At 41.1% G+C, this 20,673-nt stretch overlaps 1 protein-coding gene across 14 annotated transcripts in view; it reads right to left on the bottom strand.

Annotated features, from left to right (window-relative positions):
- Nucleotides 1–2,194: 2,194 nt before the first annotated feature.
- The window catches only part of LOC134879881 (CUGBP Elav-like family member 2), a 28,457-nt gene continuing 9,978 nt past the window's right edge, over nt 2,195–20,673 (bottom strand). For 3 of the 14 annotated variants that reach the window (XM_063906439.1, XM_063906491.1, XM_063906499.1), the window contains exons 2-13: nt 20,194–20,390; nt 16,875–16,957; nt 15,200–15,248; nt 14,599–14,733; nt 13,646–13,725; nt 12,291–12,452; nt 11,717–11,780; nt 9,488–9,628; nt 8,720–8,842; nt 7,845–8,051; nt 7,241–7,387; nt 2,195–6,890 (exon numbers count right to left, since the gene is read on the bottom strand). In XM_063906439.1, coding sequence (XP_063762509.1) covers nt 6,763–6,890; nt 7,241–7,387; nt 7,845–8,051; nt 8,720–8,842; nt 9,488–9,628; nt 11,717–11,780; nt 12,291–12,452; nt 13,646–13,725; nt 14,599–14,733; nt 15,200–15,248; nt 16,875–16,957; nt 20,194–20,390 — 1,516 coding nt within the window. In that variant the 3' untranslated portion in view covers nt 2,195–6,762. The remainder of the gene's footprint in view (nt 6,891–7,240; nt 7,388–7,844; nt 8,052–8,719; nt 8,843–9,487; nt 9,629–11,716; nt 11,781–12,290; nt 12,453–13,645; nt 13,726–14,598; nt 14,734–15,199; nt 15,249–16,874; nt 16,958–20,193; nt 20,391–20,673) is intronic. The other 11 variants (XM_063906474.1, XM_063906543.1, XM_063906524.1 and 8 more) reach the window with 9 other exon arrangements.

The following is a 20,673-nucleotide window of genomic DNA, read 5'->3' as shown; positions in this document are numbered from 1 at the left end:
CAGAGTGGACAGGGTTCAGATCAGAAACCACTTTACAAGGACTGTTAAAATCTGTACTACAGACAAGAAAGACTGCAAAAGCAAAAAGAAGTATTTTATGGGATACCATTAAGACACAAGGTAATTCATACAGTATTTTAAAAGGCATCTACATATATTATACATGAAACATTACAAGGTCCCGATCAAAACCCAGTAGTCTAAACTTAGACTTGTCAAATATTAATTTCCCTTAACAGTCCCCTCAGCTGTCGAATCGCAAACTCACTTCAGAGTCAGTGAGCGAGAGGAGGAGACGCCGCATCGGAAGCTGATTGGCTGAGGTTCACCTACTCATTTCACAACACGGTCACGAGGAAATCTTTCTTCTTTTAGTTTTTTACTACCTTATTATTCCAAGAGTTCTTCAAACATAAGGTTGGTAGTTTTGGTTGACGTTAAAACACTTTTAAAGGTCTCCTCGTGTTTGAGTTGAGTTGGTTTAAAACAATTCCGAAATACTGACGCATCCCCCGTGACGTAGCGCAACAAGTGTAGAGGAAGGAGATTGATGCTGCTTTCAAGTGCTGCTTGTAAACTCCATACTCCACAAAGTTGTATAGCAGAACTCCACTTGGTTTTCTCCCTCAAGACATGAGGAATTTGAAAGGACATGTAGCAGCTCTTTATGCGTTTATAAAAGTAAACCCGTATTGTCTCTTTATATATGCTGCTATATGTTGCCTGATACAGGATTATCTTTATTCCCATTTCTTGAGACCAGCAAAAACTTTGTTTTGTCTGCATTTAGGGACAGCCTGAAACAGAACGACCCACTTGTGAATAAGTGAAGGACATTTTAAACAAATGTGCAACTTATTACTACAGGGAATTAACCAAACGTTAAATTAATTGTGTAGATTTTCTGTAATGTTTTCACATAAATAGTATAAATAAAATAAGCAGTCTGTAGTAGTAGAAGCCAGGGTTGCTGAAGCAGGTTAATAACCTACAAAAAAAATGTAGACTCGACTTTATATCAAGAAGTCTTGTCAGAAAGCTGCATCTCCTGATTTATTAGTGATCCATTGAATATTTTGAAGATATTCATCTTATAAGTTTTTCTTGGCTTAATGTTTAGCATTTGGAGCTTTTCTATGAATAAATGCTGCAATTAATAGTTGTTTGGTGACTCCTTTCGTCAGATTAACCTTTGTCATTAAAAATGGAGAAAAATGTCTTGTTTTGTGTAACAAGAATGTTTAAAACCTAAATATATCTTTAATGTGTGCATTGCTATAATTCATTAATAAAAAAAACAAATCCTTGTATTTGAAAATGTAGAAACAACAAAATTATTTCCATTATTTATTCTTCTGTCTATGAAAGGTTGTAAAGATTTCTCTTCACATTTTTGCAGATGCAATGTTAAAAACGTTCATCTTCCCCTGCGAAAAAAACGCCATTGGAAAAAATGTATTCTCCTTCATGGAAATTAGAATTTGGCTTACAATCATCACTTTTTAGAAGCTGGAACGGTGAAAATGTGACACAAAATGATTGCCAATTAATTTCCGATCACCCACTTACATGTGGCAGTGTAAAAGCTTTAACCTTCTGTTCATTAACTGATTGATTAATCCATTCACTACCAATCAGAGTCTAAACTCAAGGTCTTTGCACCTTTTAATTAAACTTGATATTTGCTTGTACACACTGAATTGTTTGTGGAAACACCTCAGGGGGCAGCTTCACGGATGATAAGACTCACATTTTATAATTAATAAAAGTAAACAGTCCCATTTTTTCCTATTTAAAAAAATTGTTCAGGACTTTCTATTCCATTAGACTGGTCTCGTTTACAGACACACCCATGTTATAATCACGTATAATACAATGTGAAACTTAACATTGATTTTACTAAATTCACGACCATAATTTTGAAACAAATAACCTTTTAAATTGTTGTGTATCATTTGTATTTTCTTATTACATTTAGTGGAGTGTGGCTGTAGGTGTAATTTCCCCCCATCAGACATCTAAAGGTTAACATTAAGATAAACCTGCTGCCTGTTACTGCTCAGAAATAAGCAAAGAGAAGCACAACGAAGAGAAACAAGTTAGCAGACATGACACACTGGGGGAGGGAGGGGTGGTTTGTAAAATGTCTTTACAACACTGGACAAGCACAACACACAAAGACACACAGCCCATATTAGGGGAAATGGTTTAATTTGGAGACAGAGGCAAAGAAACACACCACACATGAACAAACATTGACCAAAAAAGAACACAGAGTCTTTCGGCTACACACTCCGCTATGGGAAAAACAGAAACTCTACACAGGTAAAAAGCAAGGCTCAAACTAAACAGATACTTAACTCTTCAACTAAGACAATTAACCACACAAGTTGTCGAAATCCTGATGACTATTAAACTATGTGGACAGCACAAATACTAACATGAAACTTACCACGATTTAGAGGATCCCAACCCCCCCGAAAACTGAAACTGATTAACGAAGTGAGAAACACGAAGAGATCCGAGTAAATCAAAAATCAGGCATCTTTTTAGAAACAGAAAAACAAAAACAAAAAAAATTGCTTGACACCACCAAGAGGCCAAACTCGAGACCGGGTCAAGGCGAGGCCACATTGAGAGGCCAGACAATTTTTTTTTCCAATATAGATTTTTTTTCTTTAATTTCCAATATAAAAAGCTTCACTGGTACAAAATACATATGAACAACCAGTTGTAGAAATTGGAAAGCCTGTATACGTCTTCTTTTTTTTTCAAATCCCACCCAGTTTTCCAAAAAATTGATATGGACTGAACAGAAAAAACTACTGTATGTATAATACAGATCACATCAAGATGCACCCACTTTGGCTTTCATCAAGACAAGATAAAACATCTATTAAATTATTGGTGGAACGTGAACAAAGTCCTACCGATTATCAGACAAGAAAAATAACACAGGAAAAGTTTTTTTTTTTTTTTCCTCTTTTCTTTTGGATCAAGACAATATCTATAGAGATGCAAAGCTACCACACTTGTCAAAAAAATAGCACTTGAGAATATGAACACAACAGAAGAAAGAGTGATTGTTAGAGCGGGATTTGTGATGGAAGCCCCTGAAGTGAGTCAAGTTCCTGTAAGGACCGGTGGACTGTACATTGTGCTTTTTTTATTCATTCACAGTAACACTTCACCATACACTGCATACCAACCACAGATCTGCAATCATTTCAGTGTTTGACACACAATTGGATCATTTAAAAAGATCTTTAGATGAGTTTGACCTTGTTTCTTGAAATAATTTAACTTATCGACTTCACAAATTCCCTCACATCTGGTTTACCGATCGTTTGTATCGCAAAGTGTTACAGTACACATGTTCACACTCACTAAGAAAGAGGTTTAACCTTCAAATGTATAGGGAAGTTTATTGTTTATCTACATTTTTTTATTTTTTTTAAACCAACTGTTCAAATTGAGTACATCACAATACACGTTTACCAATGACTCAACACAGAGTGGGGGAGGAAAAAGGGGGGGACATGAGCAGGTGACACGAGCTTTCATGACACTGGCATAAATAGACATAAAGGCGAACTGCAGCAATCTCTAAACCAAGGCCTGATAAGGATGTGTAGGCAGTTTCTAGACGTATATATGGCACTTTGAATATTGTATTGCATTTGGATAGAAAAAACACACTGTAAAAAGCACATGCCCATATTAAAAAGTGAAATCAGTGGTACCTTGAACATTTGGGGATCATAATCACACACACAACATTCTGCAAAAGTGATTAGCTCCCACAATTGTGCTTAACTCTTCCTTACAAAACTCCCAACACTTTCCTCGAGCACTGTTTCAAATTTGGTTCCTCTTTATATATATTTTTTGGAATATTAATGTATTTTGAGAAACAAAAATAAAATAAAAATCCCAAAACTGAAAAAGGTCAAATGGTGATAATTGTGCATTTTGTGTCGTTATCCTGTGTGAGTGTCTAGTTTCCCACACAAAAAAGCCCCTGAGTTGACAACTCTTTAGCGCCATCAGGTACGCAGTTTTAGGGAACCCTTCTTTGGGGGTGAAGTGGTTTTTATTTTACCAGGGTCGTCTTAAAAACGTGTTGTACAACCGACATTATACCACCCGGTAAAAAAAAGAATTGTAAACTTTGTGCTGAAAAAATGGAATGTACTTGTAAACCAACACTAGTCGTGGTGGATTCAGTAATATCTATGTGCTGTGCATCGTGTACGACTGAAACGTGACACTGGAAGTCACTTTAAAAAAAAGGAACAATTAGCAAAAAATAATAATAAAAAAAGCAAGTGTGTGAGTGTGTGTCTATAAAATGTGCAGAAACCCTCAGGTCGTGAGTGATGTCCGAGTGATCTCTTCTTCAGGGGCTCCCACATTTGCAACCACAGAAAGTTTTTGTGTGTGCATGTGTGTGTGTGAGAGTGTGTGAGTGTGTGTGTGTGTGTGTGTGTAAAGAAAACTAGGTAATATCACAACAAAAATGTGTTAATTCAAAAACACTTAAGTTTGACACATGGGCACTTTAACAACAAATTAAAACAAAAACACACATTGTCTGGCATCTGTATGATTAACAGACATTGTAAATCCTCATATTTCAGGCATCCAAACTAAACCAAGGTGAAACATCCATTTATTAAATTATTAATGACAAATTCACAGAAAGCCAACAACGCGTACCGTGGAAGTTGAAGACTAAATTTCTTTAACACAGAAAAAAAAGTCAACATACTGTGACCCTTAAAAAAGAAGAAGGATTTTTTTACCCAGAAGTTGAGATTACAATTAATGCAGAGGAATTTGACTTAAAAGGTTTTTGTCACGCTGATCTAACTGATTTTTTAGTCCTCTTTAAAAATGTAATACACTGAAGGCCCCCCCCCCCCGCCCCCGCCCCCACGACACGGATGACATTACAACATAATCTACAAAAAACCCAAAGTTTTGCCTGGGTTCTGTTAGTTAAACTTCTATAGATTCAATGGTATAAAATATAGGTAATCTAAGTGTGCATTTAAACCACAGATTGTCTATTTGTGAATCAGTTCTAAAAAAGTTGACTCATGTAGGTAGTCATTTCTCTAAACAGAGCAAATGTACCTTTTATTGTGCCATCATAGTTCAAAAAAAGGTAAATACACTGGATATTTTTGTAAATTAAGTGAAAATATATTTTTAAATAGCCTTGGTGTAAATCTTCACACTGCCCGCAAAATGTAGAGACTACAGAGCACTGAGAGGGGTTTCACTGGTCAGACTTTCAAAAGTGTTGGAAAGTGGTCTGTAGGATTTCATCTTTTTTTTTTTTTTTTTAAAGAAGCCAACATATTGCTAATGGCACCAAATAGCACAGCTGTGTGCCAATCCCTGTATTCAACTTTCAAGTGAACTTTACTGAGAGAGGTAAAAAGAAAAACAAACAAAAAAGCAAAATTAAAAAGAAGAAATCCCACAGGTTTTTAAAACATTCGCAAAAACAAAAAAACATTTGCAAAGAAAAAAAGGTCTCTTAAATGAATTCAACGCAGGTACGTTTTCACATTGATTTGCTCGACCTCTCTCCCACCTGTCACATTTCTATACAGAAAGAAAAAACAAAATGAATATACATGCAGAAAAAACCAGGTTGAGCTAAGGTCAAGGGTCAGTGGGTGGCCAGGTATTGGTCAGGCGAGCTTAGAGAGACATCACAGACAATGGTGGGATGATGAGGCCAGGAGTTTGGCTTGGCTTTCAACATCATGAAGACATGCTAGGCTAATGATGAGCAAACAGGCATGGAGATTTGTTCTAAAAAAGGAACAAAAACACGACAGAAAGAGAGAGATAGGGAGAGAGAGGACAAAGAGGAGAGAAAGTTAGGGCCACAGCACAAGAATCGTTTAGCCATGAGGCACAAAAACCAACAAAAACAATGCCAATCACCACATACAGTAAAGGACACAAACATTTCCCCACCCCTTTCTCCCCCCACAGACCTGACACACAAAAACGATACACGGATTTACGGAAGTGACACCACTACATATGGCAGAGACTCCAACATGCACAGACTGTATACTTGGCACCCAAAGAGATCCATCCAGAGCCAGTCGCCCGAGAGGGAGACGTGGAGGATGGATGGAGTGACTGGAAGAGGTTAATAGAGAAAGAGAGGTAGCCTAGCTCAAAATGGCTTAGATAATGAAAGGGGAAATTGGAAGATGGAAAGAGGAGGGATGTTGGGGGGGGGGCAGGGGATTTAGAGTGCAAAAGATTTGTTTACATTAAGGATGACGAACGGACGAAACAGACTAAATGTAAAAAGCCAAACACAGGATGAAGCTCGGGGTCTGCGCGGCCTGGCTTCAACGACAACTGATCCTTAGTCAACCGGTTCTAGCTTGACCTGAAGGCAATGAAATGGCATGGAAACACACCTGACGCTCTCCACTAATTACAGTGACACAAAATACCTCCAGCGAACACCGACTCCAGTGATAGTCATAAATAATCATATACATTAAAATATTAAATCCGACTCAAATTACACGATAAAACCGCAGGAATGAAATACAGTAAGATGTAGAAAGATCATTGCAACCATTTTTTTCTCCCTCCTGTGGCGGGCTCCTTTTCCCCCTGCCCCACTGAGTCTCTGCTGTGGTGACCTTGGCTGGAGGGTGAACTTACCCTAGCAATGCTAGCATTGGAGCTGGGGAGGGGGAGGCCCCGGGGCTAGGATCAGTAGGGTTTGCTGTCGTTCTTGGAGCGCTTCAGCTGAACCTTCAGCCTCTTCATGCCGATCTGGAAACCATTCATGGCCTGGATGGCAGCTTGCGCAGACACAGGATTGTCATAGCTGACGAACCCTGAGAACAGAAAATGTGGAGGACACGCGTTACAAACGTTTAAAGGAAATCTAACACACCATTTCACCCTGACCCCTTTAGATCTTTACTAAGTGCACCAAACTGTACTACTTGTCGGTCACATGCTCTCTTGCATCTCTTTTTTAAATTCAGCTTCAGACCAAAGTTAAGGCGACATTGCCCTTTACCTCATGGGCAGTGCGATATTTCTCATATGTTTTGGTCTACAGGACAGAAAGCCTTAAGACAGGCTTTGTAATTAACGTTGGCTATTTTTCCCCTCACACAAACACACAACATAGCCTGTACGATATATATAATAAAGAGGGCTTTAGAGACGCCACACTTACCAAAGCACTTGCTCAGATTGGTCTGTTTGTCAACAAAGACTTTGGCAGAGACCACATTTCCGAAAGGCACAAACATCTGCAGAAGATCCTGATCCCCAAATTCCTGCGGCAGGTGGTAGATGAACAGGTTGGCGCCCTCTGGCCCTACTCCATATGGAAAAAGACAAAGACAACACAGACACTCCAATTAGATAGGCATCAAGATGCACACACAGACCCAATCATAAGGCTGAGGGTTGGGTCATTAAAACGTTTTTTGTAAAACCTAAGATTTTCACATTATGTTCTAAAGTATACAATAGGTCAGTGAGTACCCCACTTTCCATTTTTATGTAGCTTTTACATGTCTCTCAAAAGGAGGTTGCTAACAGGGGGCTAGGTCACTTTTCCCTTTAGTGGTGAAGATGTGGGAGAGCATGAAAGTCATTTATGGACTAAAATTGGCTTTCTATTCCTGCCAGTTGCAATTTCACTCTTAAAATCCTTAAATTGGTGTTTATTTAATTATCCAAGTATCAAAGCACAGATTTATTTCCTGCAATAATCCAAAGGTAGGGTAGGCCTATGAAAACACCCTGCAGAAGCATGTTGTGATAATGCTCACCTTCCTTCTGACCACCAGCAATGCTCTGCTGCTGCAGGAGGGACTGGCCGTAGAGGGAGGGCAGGGAGGCCGTGTACTGCTGCATCCCTGAGTAGGCCTGGGTCAGAGCGTCCATGGAGCTGGCTGCTGATCCGTTGGCCATGGAGGCTGCCAAGCCATTCATGCCCCCCATACCTGTAACACCGAGAGAAGCGAAGGGATCACGCACTGAAAACAAAGTTTGACAATTATTAGGAGGGAATTCGACATTCAGGCCACCAGGGGGCAGACACACTAACTTTTACAAAGCCCATTTTATGACAAGTCACGCTATAACAACTTATACAGATCAATACAAGTGCTCTCCCTCAAATTCATTCGTTACAAAGTTTAAGGGGCCAGTTTTGTTGTGAAATATTCCAAAAGGGCAGTAAATCCACTTTGCCTTGATTACTGAGGTACACTGGTAATGGTGGAATTTATGGCTGAGCCGTTTTATTGGATTGTATTAGATTTGACAGGGGTACCTAATAAAGTGTCCAGTGGGTTTATGAACAACAGGCAGCAGATACTGAGCAACAGTCCAGCAGTTAGGGCTAGAACTAACAATCTTTTCATTGTTGTCGTTTCTTGATTAATGGATTCGTTGTTTGGTCCATTAAATGTCAGAAATTATGGATCAGTGTGTCCCAAAGCTCAAGGTGACATTGAGTTTACTGTCAAAGCAGAGTTAAAAATGTTGACTTCCTCTCTGACAAATCATTAAATAGTGGACAACTAGTCAGTAACACTTAGCAGCCCACGAGCTTTTTAGTTGTCTCCATATAAAAAACAAATCTATTGCTAAAAAAGCTAAAGAGAAGCTAGTCGCGATAAGAAAAGAAGGTCTTCCTTACCACTGACGCTGTTGGAGAGAGCGTTGAGGTTGAGGCCCATGGAGGTCCCAGTGAGACCCTGCAGGGAACCCAGAGAGGCCAAAGTGTTCATGGCAGCACCGGCGCTGGATGCAGATGAACCAACTGATGAAAAACACGATTAAAAAAAAGGGACATATGTGTTACCACAAGGGTGATCAGCTCATGCTCAGAACACCTCATATGACTCGTTTGTGAGGGGATGACACGGCAGCGAGGGGCCCGTTAAAATCTGTCTCTTAACGAGGAGAGGTGATTACCGCAGCAGCAATATGCCAAACTCAGACAGATGGAGCCAATGTATATTTACACAGATTAAAAGGGAAATGGGGCTCCCATAAAATGTTATATGGGGCCGATTAACTCCCATAAAACACATGAGGAATGGCTGAGGGCAGGGACGAGGGAGGGTTGCAGAGTAGTTGTTGATGCTACCACAGCAGGGGGGGGGGGGCTGTCTGTGAACATGCTCATTCATCTCAGCGGGTAAGGGGTTTTTATTTACACTTAGATTTAAATGTTAAGTGTGAAGATAAACTAGGGGTAAAGTTAACCCTGTGCTGCCAATACTTTTAAACTTAAGTAGAAGTTTTATATGTACTTCTACTCAAGTAAGAATCTGAAGGCAGGGCATTTTTTATTTTAAATCAAAGTTAAGTGTTGCTTCTATGACTTAAGCGAAAGACACTTGTACTTCTTCCACTACTGCAGCACATGCACATACTACACTTCATGCCAGAATTTAATTACCTGGACTAGCCAGGGCTCCCAGGGCTGCGCTGTTTGCAGACATAGCGTTGCTGGAATTGGGGCTGCCAGAGCTCTGCGCTGCAGCCGCAGCAGCCGCTAATGTGGCCAAGTTCTGCAGCTGGAGGGGGTTCACACCTGCTGCTAGAACCGAGAAACAGAGGTGAACATCAAGGACTTCCGAAGTTATGCTCAAAACCTCACACACAGCTTTCCATAAAGTCTTAAAGGGAACACATTTCTCCCGAATAAAAGCATGGAAAATACATGTTTACAGTTTTAGATGGGAAGGGATTTTGAGACTACCGCTTCAATTAAAAACAATTATTTTTCATACAGCTCGTCCTTCTTGTTATTGACATGCTGCTTTGTGGTCACGCTTTGTGGTCACGTTACCATGCAACCCCTCCTTGGAAAGTGATCTTTCATCTTCCAACATTGTTTTGTTTTGGTGACTAAAGCATGACTGTACCAAAACAAACCCAAACAGTGTTTATTATATCTGGTAGAAAGGATTTATTAGAAAGATGACTTTATTAAGGCGAGACACGGCCGGCAAAAACATCGTTTTTCATGCACTGAGATTTGAGATTTTGTGCAATTTTGATTCCATAACATGTTTTCTTTCAGTCTTTTGGAAGGAATACGTACAAAATACACATTTATGTGTTTATTATACTATAGTTTGTCTATTTGCGTCTGTAGATTTCTCCTAAATTCACCACAAGTTTGCATTGTAATGCAACATATAGTACCGCGACCGCTGTTGGCACCATGTAATCCCTGGTATCGTTGTAAAGCTCCGTTTCTCCTGCACAATGTCATCGGATCCAAATATGGTCATTTCTTTGGATCAGCAACCAATCGTGAAAGTACAAAGGGGGCTTTAGACCAAAAAACGAAATCTCATTGACTGGTGTCAATTTCTGACAACGTGATTTGTTCAGATGCGTCACGTGGTGTGCTATGACACTTCCTGGTTTAGCTTTCCATGGGACATTTCAATCTCAAAATGGCAAAAGAACAACGAAAAAACTCACACATAGAAGACGACAACAATTGTCACTTGCACGAAGCAAAGTAAAACTAAAATAAATGACCCCGAACATGAGATACCTTCACGGAGTGCGTCGATGCGCAAGCTCTCATCCAAACAACAGGAGGGTTATGATAGCGCCACACAGCAGTGGCTGATAACTCGTGTAGCGAGGTTGAATGAACCGCTCACTGGGTTGATTCTGTTCAGGTCATATGCTGTGTTACTCAGTTTTCAGTTGTAATGTGTTTTATAAATTCTATATCGTTGTTGCCAAGGATTACATTAGATATTGTGTCTGTAAAGAATATCTTCACAACAAAACAAATAATCGAATTTGACAACAGATATCTTTCAAGGTTGTTTTCTCTAAATGAGTTTCTTCTCATGTTGGGAGCAAGACATTTCCACATCAGTAGCACTTACATACACCAAACCTTCCAGTTTTATTCCTATCAATATTCTGAAGATGTTAACATAAGGATTTGTTCATATATCATTCATAGCCTGAATTATATAACATGTATACCTAAAGTATTTTCTGATTTATGGAGTGATAAAAAGGGATATCCAAAATCCCTTCTGTAAAAACTTTAGATTCAAATATGACTACACAGTGAAACAAGAATTTTGAACCTGACTTTATCCAATGTTCAGAATTGTGTTCCCGAAATGTATTAAAATGTGCGCCTATTTAACTAGATATGTCTAATTTGCTTATTTAAACAAGCTTTTTCAGAAAACTTGTAATACAAAAAACAATTGTCTTAATGTAAGCAATTAACTGGACAAGTTTCATGCTGATGTCTTAAAGTTAAAACAAATTACCCTATTCACCTGTAGTGTATCGCCTTAAAAAAGGAAATAGAGAACCCGTTTTAGAGTATCAACGCTTCACATACAATGCCCCTCCATAGTTATACCGCATCTTATTTAAAAACATGGAACATTTTTCCTTTCAGTTATACTGATTGTTAATTTGACTAAGTAATGCTTATGTGCTGTGTGTGTGTGTCTTTAAGCAGCCTACACAGGCATCCATTAATAATACGCCACTGATCCGAAAGAGTCATGTGGTTGACGGTAGCTAAAGCCATGTGGGCGTCAGGCACTGAGTCACAAGGCTGTTGACATGAGAAGTGGCGGCTTGTTCATTTACAGAGGAGGACTTCAGAGCCGTGAGAGGCTGCACTCACCTCCTAGCCTCTGCATATTGTTGTAACTGCCTTGGTTACTGGGAGTCGTGGCCTGCTGGAGCAACTGTTGGGGACAAAGAGAGAAAGAAAGGAATTCATTTAAGAAACTAATCAGGGACACATGTCATCATTTAACAACAATATGATAAAGTTAATTCCTTCTGAAATTGTAATAAACTATTTATCAAAGGGTTTAAGCCTAAGAGGCTGTCTATAAAAAGGTAGACAAAATGGCTGCTGCATTTCTATTCCACCTATAACCACCTTAATATCACAACCGATACAACAGCAAAACCTACGCCCTCAGAAATTAAGATTAAAGCAAGACCTCTTTTGTCTCAAACTACACATGTCTAATGTATTGTCCTTTAAAGATCCTTTATCATTTATATAAGTGTATTCCTTTATATTGTAGGTAGCTCAGTTTATTCTTCTAAACTTGCACTCTGCAAGTCAAGCAGCCCATATTGTTGCCATATGGCTTAACTATAAATACATTTTGAAACTTAAACCATGCCATATATCAATTCACAAGGATGGCTTGTGCAGCCCTGCGTGTTTGAGCAACACTTACTGCCAGGTACTGCGGTGTGAGGGTCCCCAGGCCGGCAATGTTTCCCCAGGTAGAGGCGCTGTTGAGCTGCTGAATCTGCTGCACCAACTGCTGCTGCAGACGCCGCTGCTCCTTATCTCTCTGTGTGTCGGCAAACTTCACCACCAAAGGTGAGGAACAGCCCTGAAGCGATGAAGAGGTCAGAGACGTTAGACAGACTCAGAAACGCGCTGAAGAATCCAGTTCATTTATCAATGTAAAGACACAGTGACTGCAAGGAATTTTTCTTAAAAAAAAAAGGATTCATCTTTGCCTCAAGACAGTTTGATTTAAGCCTGTTGCACTCATATCTAACACACAGAGGACATCTTCCATGCATAGCTGAGCCAGGCCACATTCCAAAAAGAGGCACAGGACAAAATTGCAGACAGTGATTCTTTTTGAGCACTGAGCGTAATTGAGTCCACAGACAAGCAGACAACAGATGGAGACAACACTTAAAAAATAAAAAAAACAAGACAATTAAACAGCAGACTAACAGAGAAAATGCATTACAATGCACACAATCTCACAAACAGACAGTCCCACACTGTTCAGAAAGACGCGTGGACATTTGGCATGCTGTGTTGAAGTATTTTCAGAGTTGAGCACCATACAGGGACCAGGCTGGACAGGGGAAATGGCTTCTGAAACAGCAGCACTTCCCATGGCAGCTGAGAATTGGGGAGGTTATGAAATGTGGGGGAAATAGGTGGCAGCACCACCGGGGCCTGAGTTTAATCTGGTAGGCGTAGGGTTATGTTTGGTTGGGCTCCTAATTAGACTTGGTCTGCTGCTTCACTGGGGAGCCTCTGACCTGCTAGCTGTCAAATTACTGCTGCTCCACTTCCACAAACATACCATTGGCTACATGATGACATGGAGCCAGTTTCTGAAGAAATAGTAGCTGCTCCAGTCTGGGTTAATTCTTTGTTAACCTATATTTGATGGTGGCAGCTCTATTCCGTGTGGTCTGAAATATAGATTGATTATGGCAGACTTGGATGTCTAAGCTCTAAAAATTTAATCAGAATCAATAAATGAGATGCTTTTAGTCCAGCCCAAAAATTAGAGATGACAGCAATTCCTGTCGTGTCCCGTTAGCCCCAAATTTAGCCGCTATGAGAGAGGCAATGTTTCACGTTTCATTCAATTATTTGAATACGACAATGTAATTTTGTAATTAACAAGAGTGGTTTTGGAAATGACTCATGCTCTGTGATGAATGGACGCCATCTGCCTGGACATGTTCTTCAGCTTTTCAACACAAGGGGGCAGCAGAATGTATGAGGGGGGATAGGGGGGAAATGAGAAATAGGTGCTAAGGGGTACAGTACCTCCATAGTCTGAGAGTGATGCATGGTTTTGATTGCATTCTGTGCCTGTGCCCTGGTAGTAAATGTGACAAACGCACAGCCTGTAGGGGGGGAACAATAGGAGAGGGGGGGAGGGAGGGAGGGACGAGAAGAAACAAAACAAGACAAAAAGGTTTGGACAACTCGTTATGAACCCCAAAAAACACTTTACAATACAAAGAATGGCAACTCCCAAGCACACAGAACCACCCTCACTGTTAGCACACGGAGAAAGAACACAACGAGGAGAACAGTAACACGTGTCACATGAGCACAGTGATTGACAGATTAAATTTGCCACCAGAAGAGGCCTGACTAGGTGGTGTGTCATGGTGAAACAGTCAATGATTATAAAAAACACATAAAATGCACACAGAAATACACATTGAAAGGCTTTGATTCGCTAAAATGTTAAAGAGCTGCTCACATCAAAGGGTGTCTTAAGGTGGATGTCATTAAATTGTGGAGAATTAACTAAAAGAGGGGAAGAAATTCAAGGCCAGCTCTCTCTGTTTTATCTAATACATCAACTTGAGAGCCTCGAGCCGCCTGCTTTCTGAGGCTTTATGCAGTCGAGAGCTATGTAGGAGATGCGACGACAAGCTAATTCCAGCCTTTGTAGAGTGTGATGAAGGAGGCGGTAAAGGAGGAGCCGAGCCGCCTGCCAGCTGAGCCCACGAACACCGGCAGCCAGTGGTTGCCAAGGAGACGGCCCATTGTGCTGGACGGCAAGTGAGATGTGGAGGCTGAGTGTAACAGGGATGGGACTGTGGGGATCGAAAGGGGTGCCACTGGAGGTGAATAGCACTTGTTTTTGAGGGGGTTGAAATTAAGAAGTAGGGAGGGGCCTGTATCAACACGATTAGAGTTTGTACTCGCTGAAGGTGGCGGCTGTGAGGCGGCTAACACTGTGCCTACGCTGAAAGCACACCTACCTCTGCTCTGACCATCTGGTCCCCGGAGAATTCGGCACTCTTCGGTCTGTCCGAAAGACGAGAACATCATTCTGATCTCGTTCTCGCCGTATTTCTTTGAAATCATCCCGATGAAGAGTTTTCTGTCTTCTACCGCTGCAAGAAGGTTGGAAAGAGGAAAGCTATTCAGACAAACAATTATGGCGCTATGAAAGCGGCAGTCACATCAAGGCCTTAAATCTTGCACTTCTCTTTTTATAAGCTCCCTCCTTGTCTCGCTGCCACATTTTCTGCCTCTCACTAAAGGTGGGAGCCTCTTGTACAAATCTCTGCAACTAGCTGCTTTGTTTTCGTCTACTTAGAGACAGATGACTGTATCATTCATTTGTGCTCACCATATCCTCTCTACCGGCTCTACTCTTCTCCCCTTGGTGCCTTTTAAAGCCCTTAATCCTCCTAACCCCTGACACTATATAGAAATTGTGTATTGCAGCACATTCCCTGAACTGAGTCCCTCTCTGGTCGTCTTTTAAAATCTCTTACTCCATTCGCTTTGGATAAATCATTATCTGTGTACCCTCCTGTCCTCATGTCACCCTACATTTCACATGAATCCACTTACCACTTGTTTTCTCACTGTCAGCGGGTTTCATCTGGATAGGATGATGCATCTATAAAAAACAGAAGAGGGAAATGGTTAACTCTGCACCTGTCACCATTTTGAAATATGCAGGTGCCTGGTCTTGTTATCTGTCATCACAAGAGGCTAATATCTTCACACTCATGCCCTCCATGTTCAGGCATCTCTCTCTGCCTCGTGTTTTGTTCTAAAACCAGCATCCTCCCTCACCACGGCCAGATTCAGGAGGAAATGTCTATGAGTTAATGGCGGGGATCAAATTCTCCGGTATCCAATTTCACTTCTCGATGTAGTGTAGACTTGTGATTGAACTTATCGACTCTTCCTGTCAACATCCCTCATTTTCTTCAGAACAATTTTACGAGGAGGGTTGACAAGAAGGCAGTTCTATTTTGCTTCCAAAAGAACAGTTTTTTGACTATATATTTAATCACATACAAACAGAACAATGTGTGGCAAATCTGAGCTGTGATAAATCTCTTTCGAGTCAGCCTTACATCTCTGAACACAATGCCCTTTCCAAAAAGCTGTGTTTGTTAAGTGAGAAATCGCTTAAGGAGTCGTCACTTCATGCCATTTAATGAACACGTATTCCGAGGCCACTCGCTGAACTTCAAGTTAATACATTTGTAGCATATTTTATGTCGTGTGACGCGAAAAAGAAAAGAAATGGAATCTAGCTGCGAGATGCGTGAGCAAATTGTGTTAATGAAAAGTGGTTGGTTTGTTTTTGACAAACACTAAAGAGAAGCCGACAGATGGCCTGCTCAGTATGGGTACTGGCTAGCGTCACTGACCGGGGAGAGAGGGAGGCACAGAAGGGAGAAAAAACAGGAACAGAAACAAGCTTTTCTATAGTCACGCAAACCAAACCTGCAGTCGATGCCAGTAACAGTATGATCGGGGACGGTGGTTCGAGAGCTGAGCTGTTAGACCATACTTTATTTGAAATGTCGGGCTGATTGATAGTCCTCCAGTAGAAAGAGCTAGGCCCATGTTCCCAGTCCGCTACACTCATTTATCAACCTGGTTCAATATTTACCTGTAAACTCACTGACAGGAGCACCATTTCCAATAGACTGTGCTATTGATTTAATCGACTGCTGGAGTGGGTTGTTATAGATTTTATTGATTGGAAGAGAGTAATTTGGAACGGCGTATAGAAACTGCACTTATTCCAGTTGACTGGGCTTTAATCTCTATATAAATCAGGATGGGAATTGGGAGACAACACTCACTCTAACAAGGCGTCATTATTAAAAAGAGACTTCATCCCTCTTGTCTTTATTCCTCCATCTTTAGGACATAAAATTGTAGATGTGCATCAATGATTCATGAAGACAAGTATTAATAATTTGTTTCACTTTGTGACAATCGGGTTCTGTGCCTCAGTGAATAACCTGCTGCATGGTCAAGCACACTTTACCTTTTACCCGTGTGTGTGTGTGGTCAGCTGGCTTATCAGTTCAGTGTGTTGAGACTCAGGGGCAGTCCTCAGTGTGATGTCAGTGCATAGTGGGGACCAGATTTTTTTCAGGGCAAACTTGCGTTCAGTGAGCCGAGAGCTCATTATCAGCCAGCAAACAGCTCTCAGGCTGCAGCCAGGGCTGTAGAAGGGCTCAAGCAGCTAAATGACGACCATACTGTGCTTACTCACCCCAGTTAAAGTCTTTATGTTGTGCAGTGCATTCTGGGCCTCCAGTGCAGCTTTTCTTGTATAAAAAGTTACAAAACAGCATCCTGCAGAGAGAGAAAAATAGGGACAAACAATGGGCGGGGGGGAAGGAGACAAAAACAGCATTAGAAACGCAGGGCATATAAGCAGTGAATCCAATACCACAACAACTGCAGAGCAGGAAAGACGCTAGATGTACGGGTGTATGTTCTCCTCATATCACATGTTAGAAACATGTGACAGGTTATTCTTAGCACCAACTGTTAGATTGTGCACACAGAGCATGTAGGAGCTTGTAGCGGGGACACTGGAGTAATGAAATAGCTGAAGGCTGCTGTGTGACAGGGCCATGGAGATGACCGCGGGGTTTAGATAGCTGTCAGGAGGCACTGATGCACTGTCCACAGGTCAACAGAACCCGGGCATACCGGGGCACAGCACCAACCCATAAACACATCAGAGAAAATGCTGCTGCATTACATAAGAATCCAATCACAGACAAACAAACATACAGGAGGCATAAAAACAGCACAAAGAGACTAAAGTGAGCAGGAGTGAGAGCAAGGAAGAGGAACCATGGGAGGAGAGAGGAGATGGGGGAGGGGGATGAAGAAAAGAAGAGCGGGGGAGGGAGAAAAAAAGCCTCTCATCCTTCCGTCCCAGCAGACCGCCAGTGGCGTTCCAGCCTGTCAGTTTCACTGGGTTGGGGAAGTGGAGCACTGCAGCGTCTCTGACCTACATAGTGTGTATTATGCTGTTACTGGAGCTCCAAGGCCGCGGGGAGGGCTGTTGAACTCTAATATGCATCGAGCTGCTCTCTTCTTTCTCACAACCAGCTGAGTTCTGCCTCCCTTTCTCTGCTGCTTAGCTCTGCCTCCGATTTACTGGGGCTAAATAAACCATCTAGAGAGGCGTGATGATTATCAGATGATTTTCTCATGACCTGCAGTAGACGCGACCCAAAAAACACTTCAAAATCTGATGGATCCTCCATAGATCCATGGCAAAGTAAACAACCCAAATGAAAGCGGGATTACAGCAATTTCAACGAACAAATCTAACAAAGGCAAGACTGATGACATAGGGAGGGTGTGAACGGTGAATTATTTGCCATGCAAATAAACATAAGCCAGATACCATCAGGCCGTCCTGCCACACAGACTAGTGGGGAAGGAGGAAGCAGAGAAAATTAATGGGCGTGGGTCTGCACCATATTCACCTCACACAGTCTGAGTGAGCCAAAGGCCGCTGTGATCAGGCCAGATTATCTATTAGAATACATTAACATGTCAATAGGCCATCACAGCTGACACTCCACATAGAACAGGGGAGGGCTTTGCTAAAAAAAAAAAAAAAAAAAGGAGGCTTTGAACTATTCAGCCTCTCAATGAACTGCAGTGTTGGCTGTAGATCTCTTTACACACAGAATTGTAATGACCCTGGAGATGTTGCTGGGGTACCTTTGAATACATGTAGGATATTTGGGCTTGTTAGATGTGTGTATACGTTTGTTAAAAAGATCATGCGAGTTAAGTGCTGTCCAGGTCACATGGTGTGCTGTCATTAGGTTGTTGCACAGATTTTTAAAACATAACCCTTTTTTTAAAAAAGGTAGCTACAACTATTGTAATTACTATAAATGTCGTGCTGAGAAACAGAAAAACTAATTATACACAGCAATCAATGTTTTTTTCTATTGTTCCAGCTATGCATAGAAACTGATTGTATGTTTGTATCATGAATATTTAATGCTAAGCTAGCTGTGGTTTGGTCAGCAACGGCTGGGAGACGCCAGGAGACAAACAAATATTATGACAGGAAATAAAAATGTTTTGAAATTAACGATTTCCAAAATGTCAAGATCTTGTACATTCTCTGCTAAAGGTAAAGAGAGGAGCCCAGGGAATTATTCAGGAGTCCTTTCTTCACATTCCATGAAAATCAAACTAATTATACTGCTAATCCTTTTGTTTAAAAAAGGCATGCCATGTATTTTAACAGCCAACAGAGTCATCATTGTCTAATGTATTCATTCAAATGACATTTGAATGAATGCTGGGGGGGAAAAGGAGGGAGAATACAGCGGCAGAAAGGCAATATGTCCGCCTCCAAGCAGCAGCGTTGTTGCCAGCATGTCTTTCACTTGAAAAAGAAAAAAGGGCGGAGGCTAAAAAATGAGCATTGCTAAATGGATAAAATCACTTATTCACTTGGCTGAACAGCCAATCGAGCACCACTCTCCCTCAGTCCTGTCTCCACCAACACTGTTACAGGCTTAGCCAGTGGAACAGTGGCTCTGAAGGCCAATAACATCTATAAAAACCACCAGTGATGGTTGGCCAGAGCTCTTTAATAACAGTCAAGCAGCTCCAACAGTATTGTTAGCCCAAAACTCCATTTAGATGCAGAATACAACATCAAAAATCATTCCGCCACCGAGTGGATTAGTGCCTTTAGCAATCCATCAACTGAATTGAAATGTGGCTGATGTCGTAAAAACAAGGACAGTTACATCAGTGAAACTGTTGCTTTCTTTATTCACCTGCAGTTAGTCACGGGAGACTGAGCACTTTCAGTGGCTCTCTGCAGTGCTCTGCAGAAGGTGGAGGCAGCAGGCCTCCACTTCACCGTCTCTTCTAATTGGAACCTAAACTGAACCGCTCAACTCGAGCACCATTTATAAAAGGGTGAGCGCATCGATAGATGTCTTAATGGAAATTAGCAGTAGAGTAACACTTTCTTCATTCAGTGGTGCTTTTAAGTCAAAGAAAAAAAGATATTCCTATAATGGCAAAAAAGTCTTGCTTTTTAACCCTGAAACAAAAGCCTATAGAATAATCTCATCGCTAGCACAAACAGCTGCATTGCGTGTGCAGACAAGCAATGCTGTGCACTGCCTGAGGGGGATTGTGCTGAAATGTGATGGTAGATGACGTGGCAATAACAGGGTTTTGTGTATAGGGCTTGACCAATAAAGCCAGGCACATCCAGGTGGAGGACAACGGCACGCATATAAAAAAAGGTCTATGTTCCCTGTACTGTGGAACACTAATGCTTCGATAGGCCCATTTATTATGGGTTTCACAAATGAAATGCAAAAAATAAACAATCTAGGGTTTCAATTAAACAGAAGTCTTTTAGCTCAAAAGAAATTACTGACAAATGTTTAAAATGACTTGCATACAAAGAACCCCACCCACTCAAAAAAAACTATCTATACCCACAATATGAAATTCTTAAAAAGGAAACTATACAAAATAACAGATAATCAACTGTAAAACAAAGCGTGCTCTGGCCGTACCTTTGCTTTGAGGTGGATTCTGGGTGCGATCACGGAGGATGTTGATCTGGTGCACAGCTCCGTATGGCTCAAACAGCTCTTTAAGTTCTGTTTCGGTCCAGGCTCTTGGGATCTGGCCCACAAACATCTTGATGGAGTCAGGATCCGGCTGGTCTAACTGCTCCAGCGACCCGTTCATCTGGCTGCCGTTGCCGTTGCTAAGAGAAACATAAGATATACGTTATAAGTACACAAGGTTCATATGGTGTACAAGTACTTGGCTAGAACAGTGATTGAATAATGATTGTCTTAAAGATTAAGAATACACAAATCTCCTAAAAATCTAAATACAAACATTAGACAACCTGTTATGGAAGATAATTTCATTGCAGGCCAGCTCGGAGAACGATTGTCACCTATAATCTGGTTTATTTGCGACTCATTAGATTGGCTAGAGTTTGTGTCTTTGGATTTTCAAAACGTATCTTCACGTGCTTCGGT

Source organism: Eleginops maclovinus, chromosome 2 (genome assembly GCF_036324505.1).
Source record: "Eleginops maclovinus isolate JMC-PN-2008 ecotype Puerto Natales chromosome 2, JC_Emac_rtc_rv5, whole genome shotgun sequence".
NCBI classification, from domain to species: domain Eukaryota; kingdom Metazoa; phylum Chordata; class Actinopteri; order Perciformes; family Eleginopidae; genus Eleginops; species Eleginops maclovinus.
The sequence above is the reverse complement of the archived record's forward strand: the minus strand, read 5'-3'. Positions and strand labels throughout refer to the sequence as shown.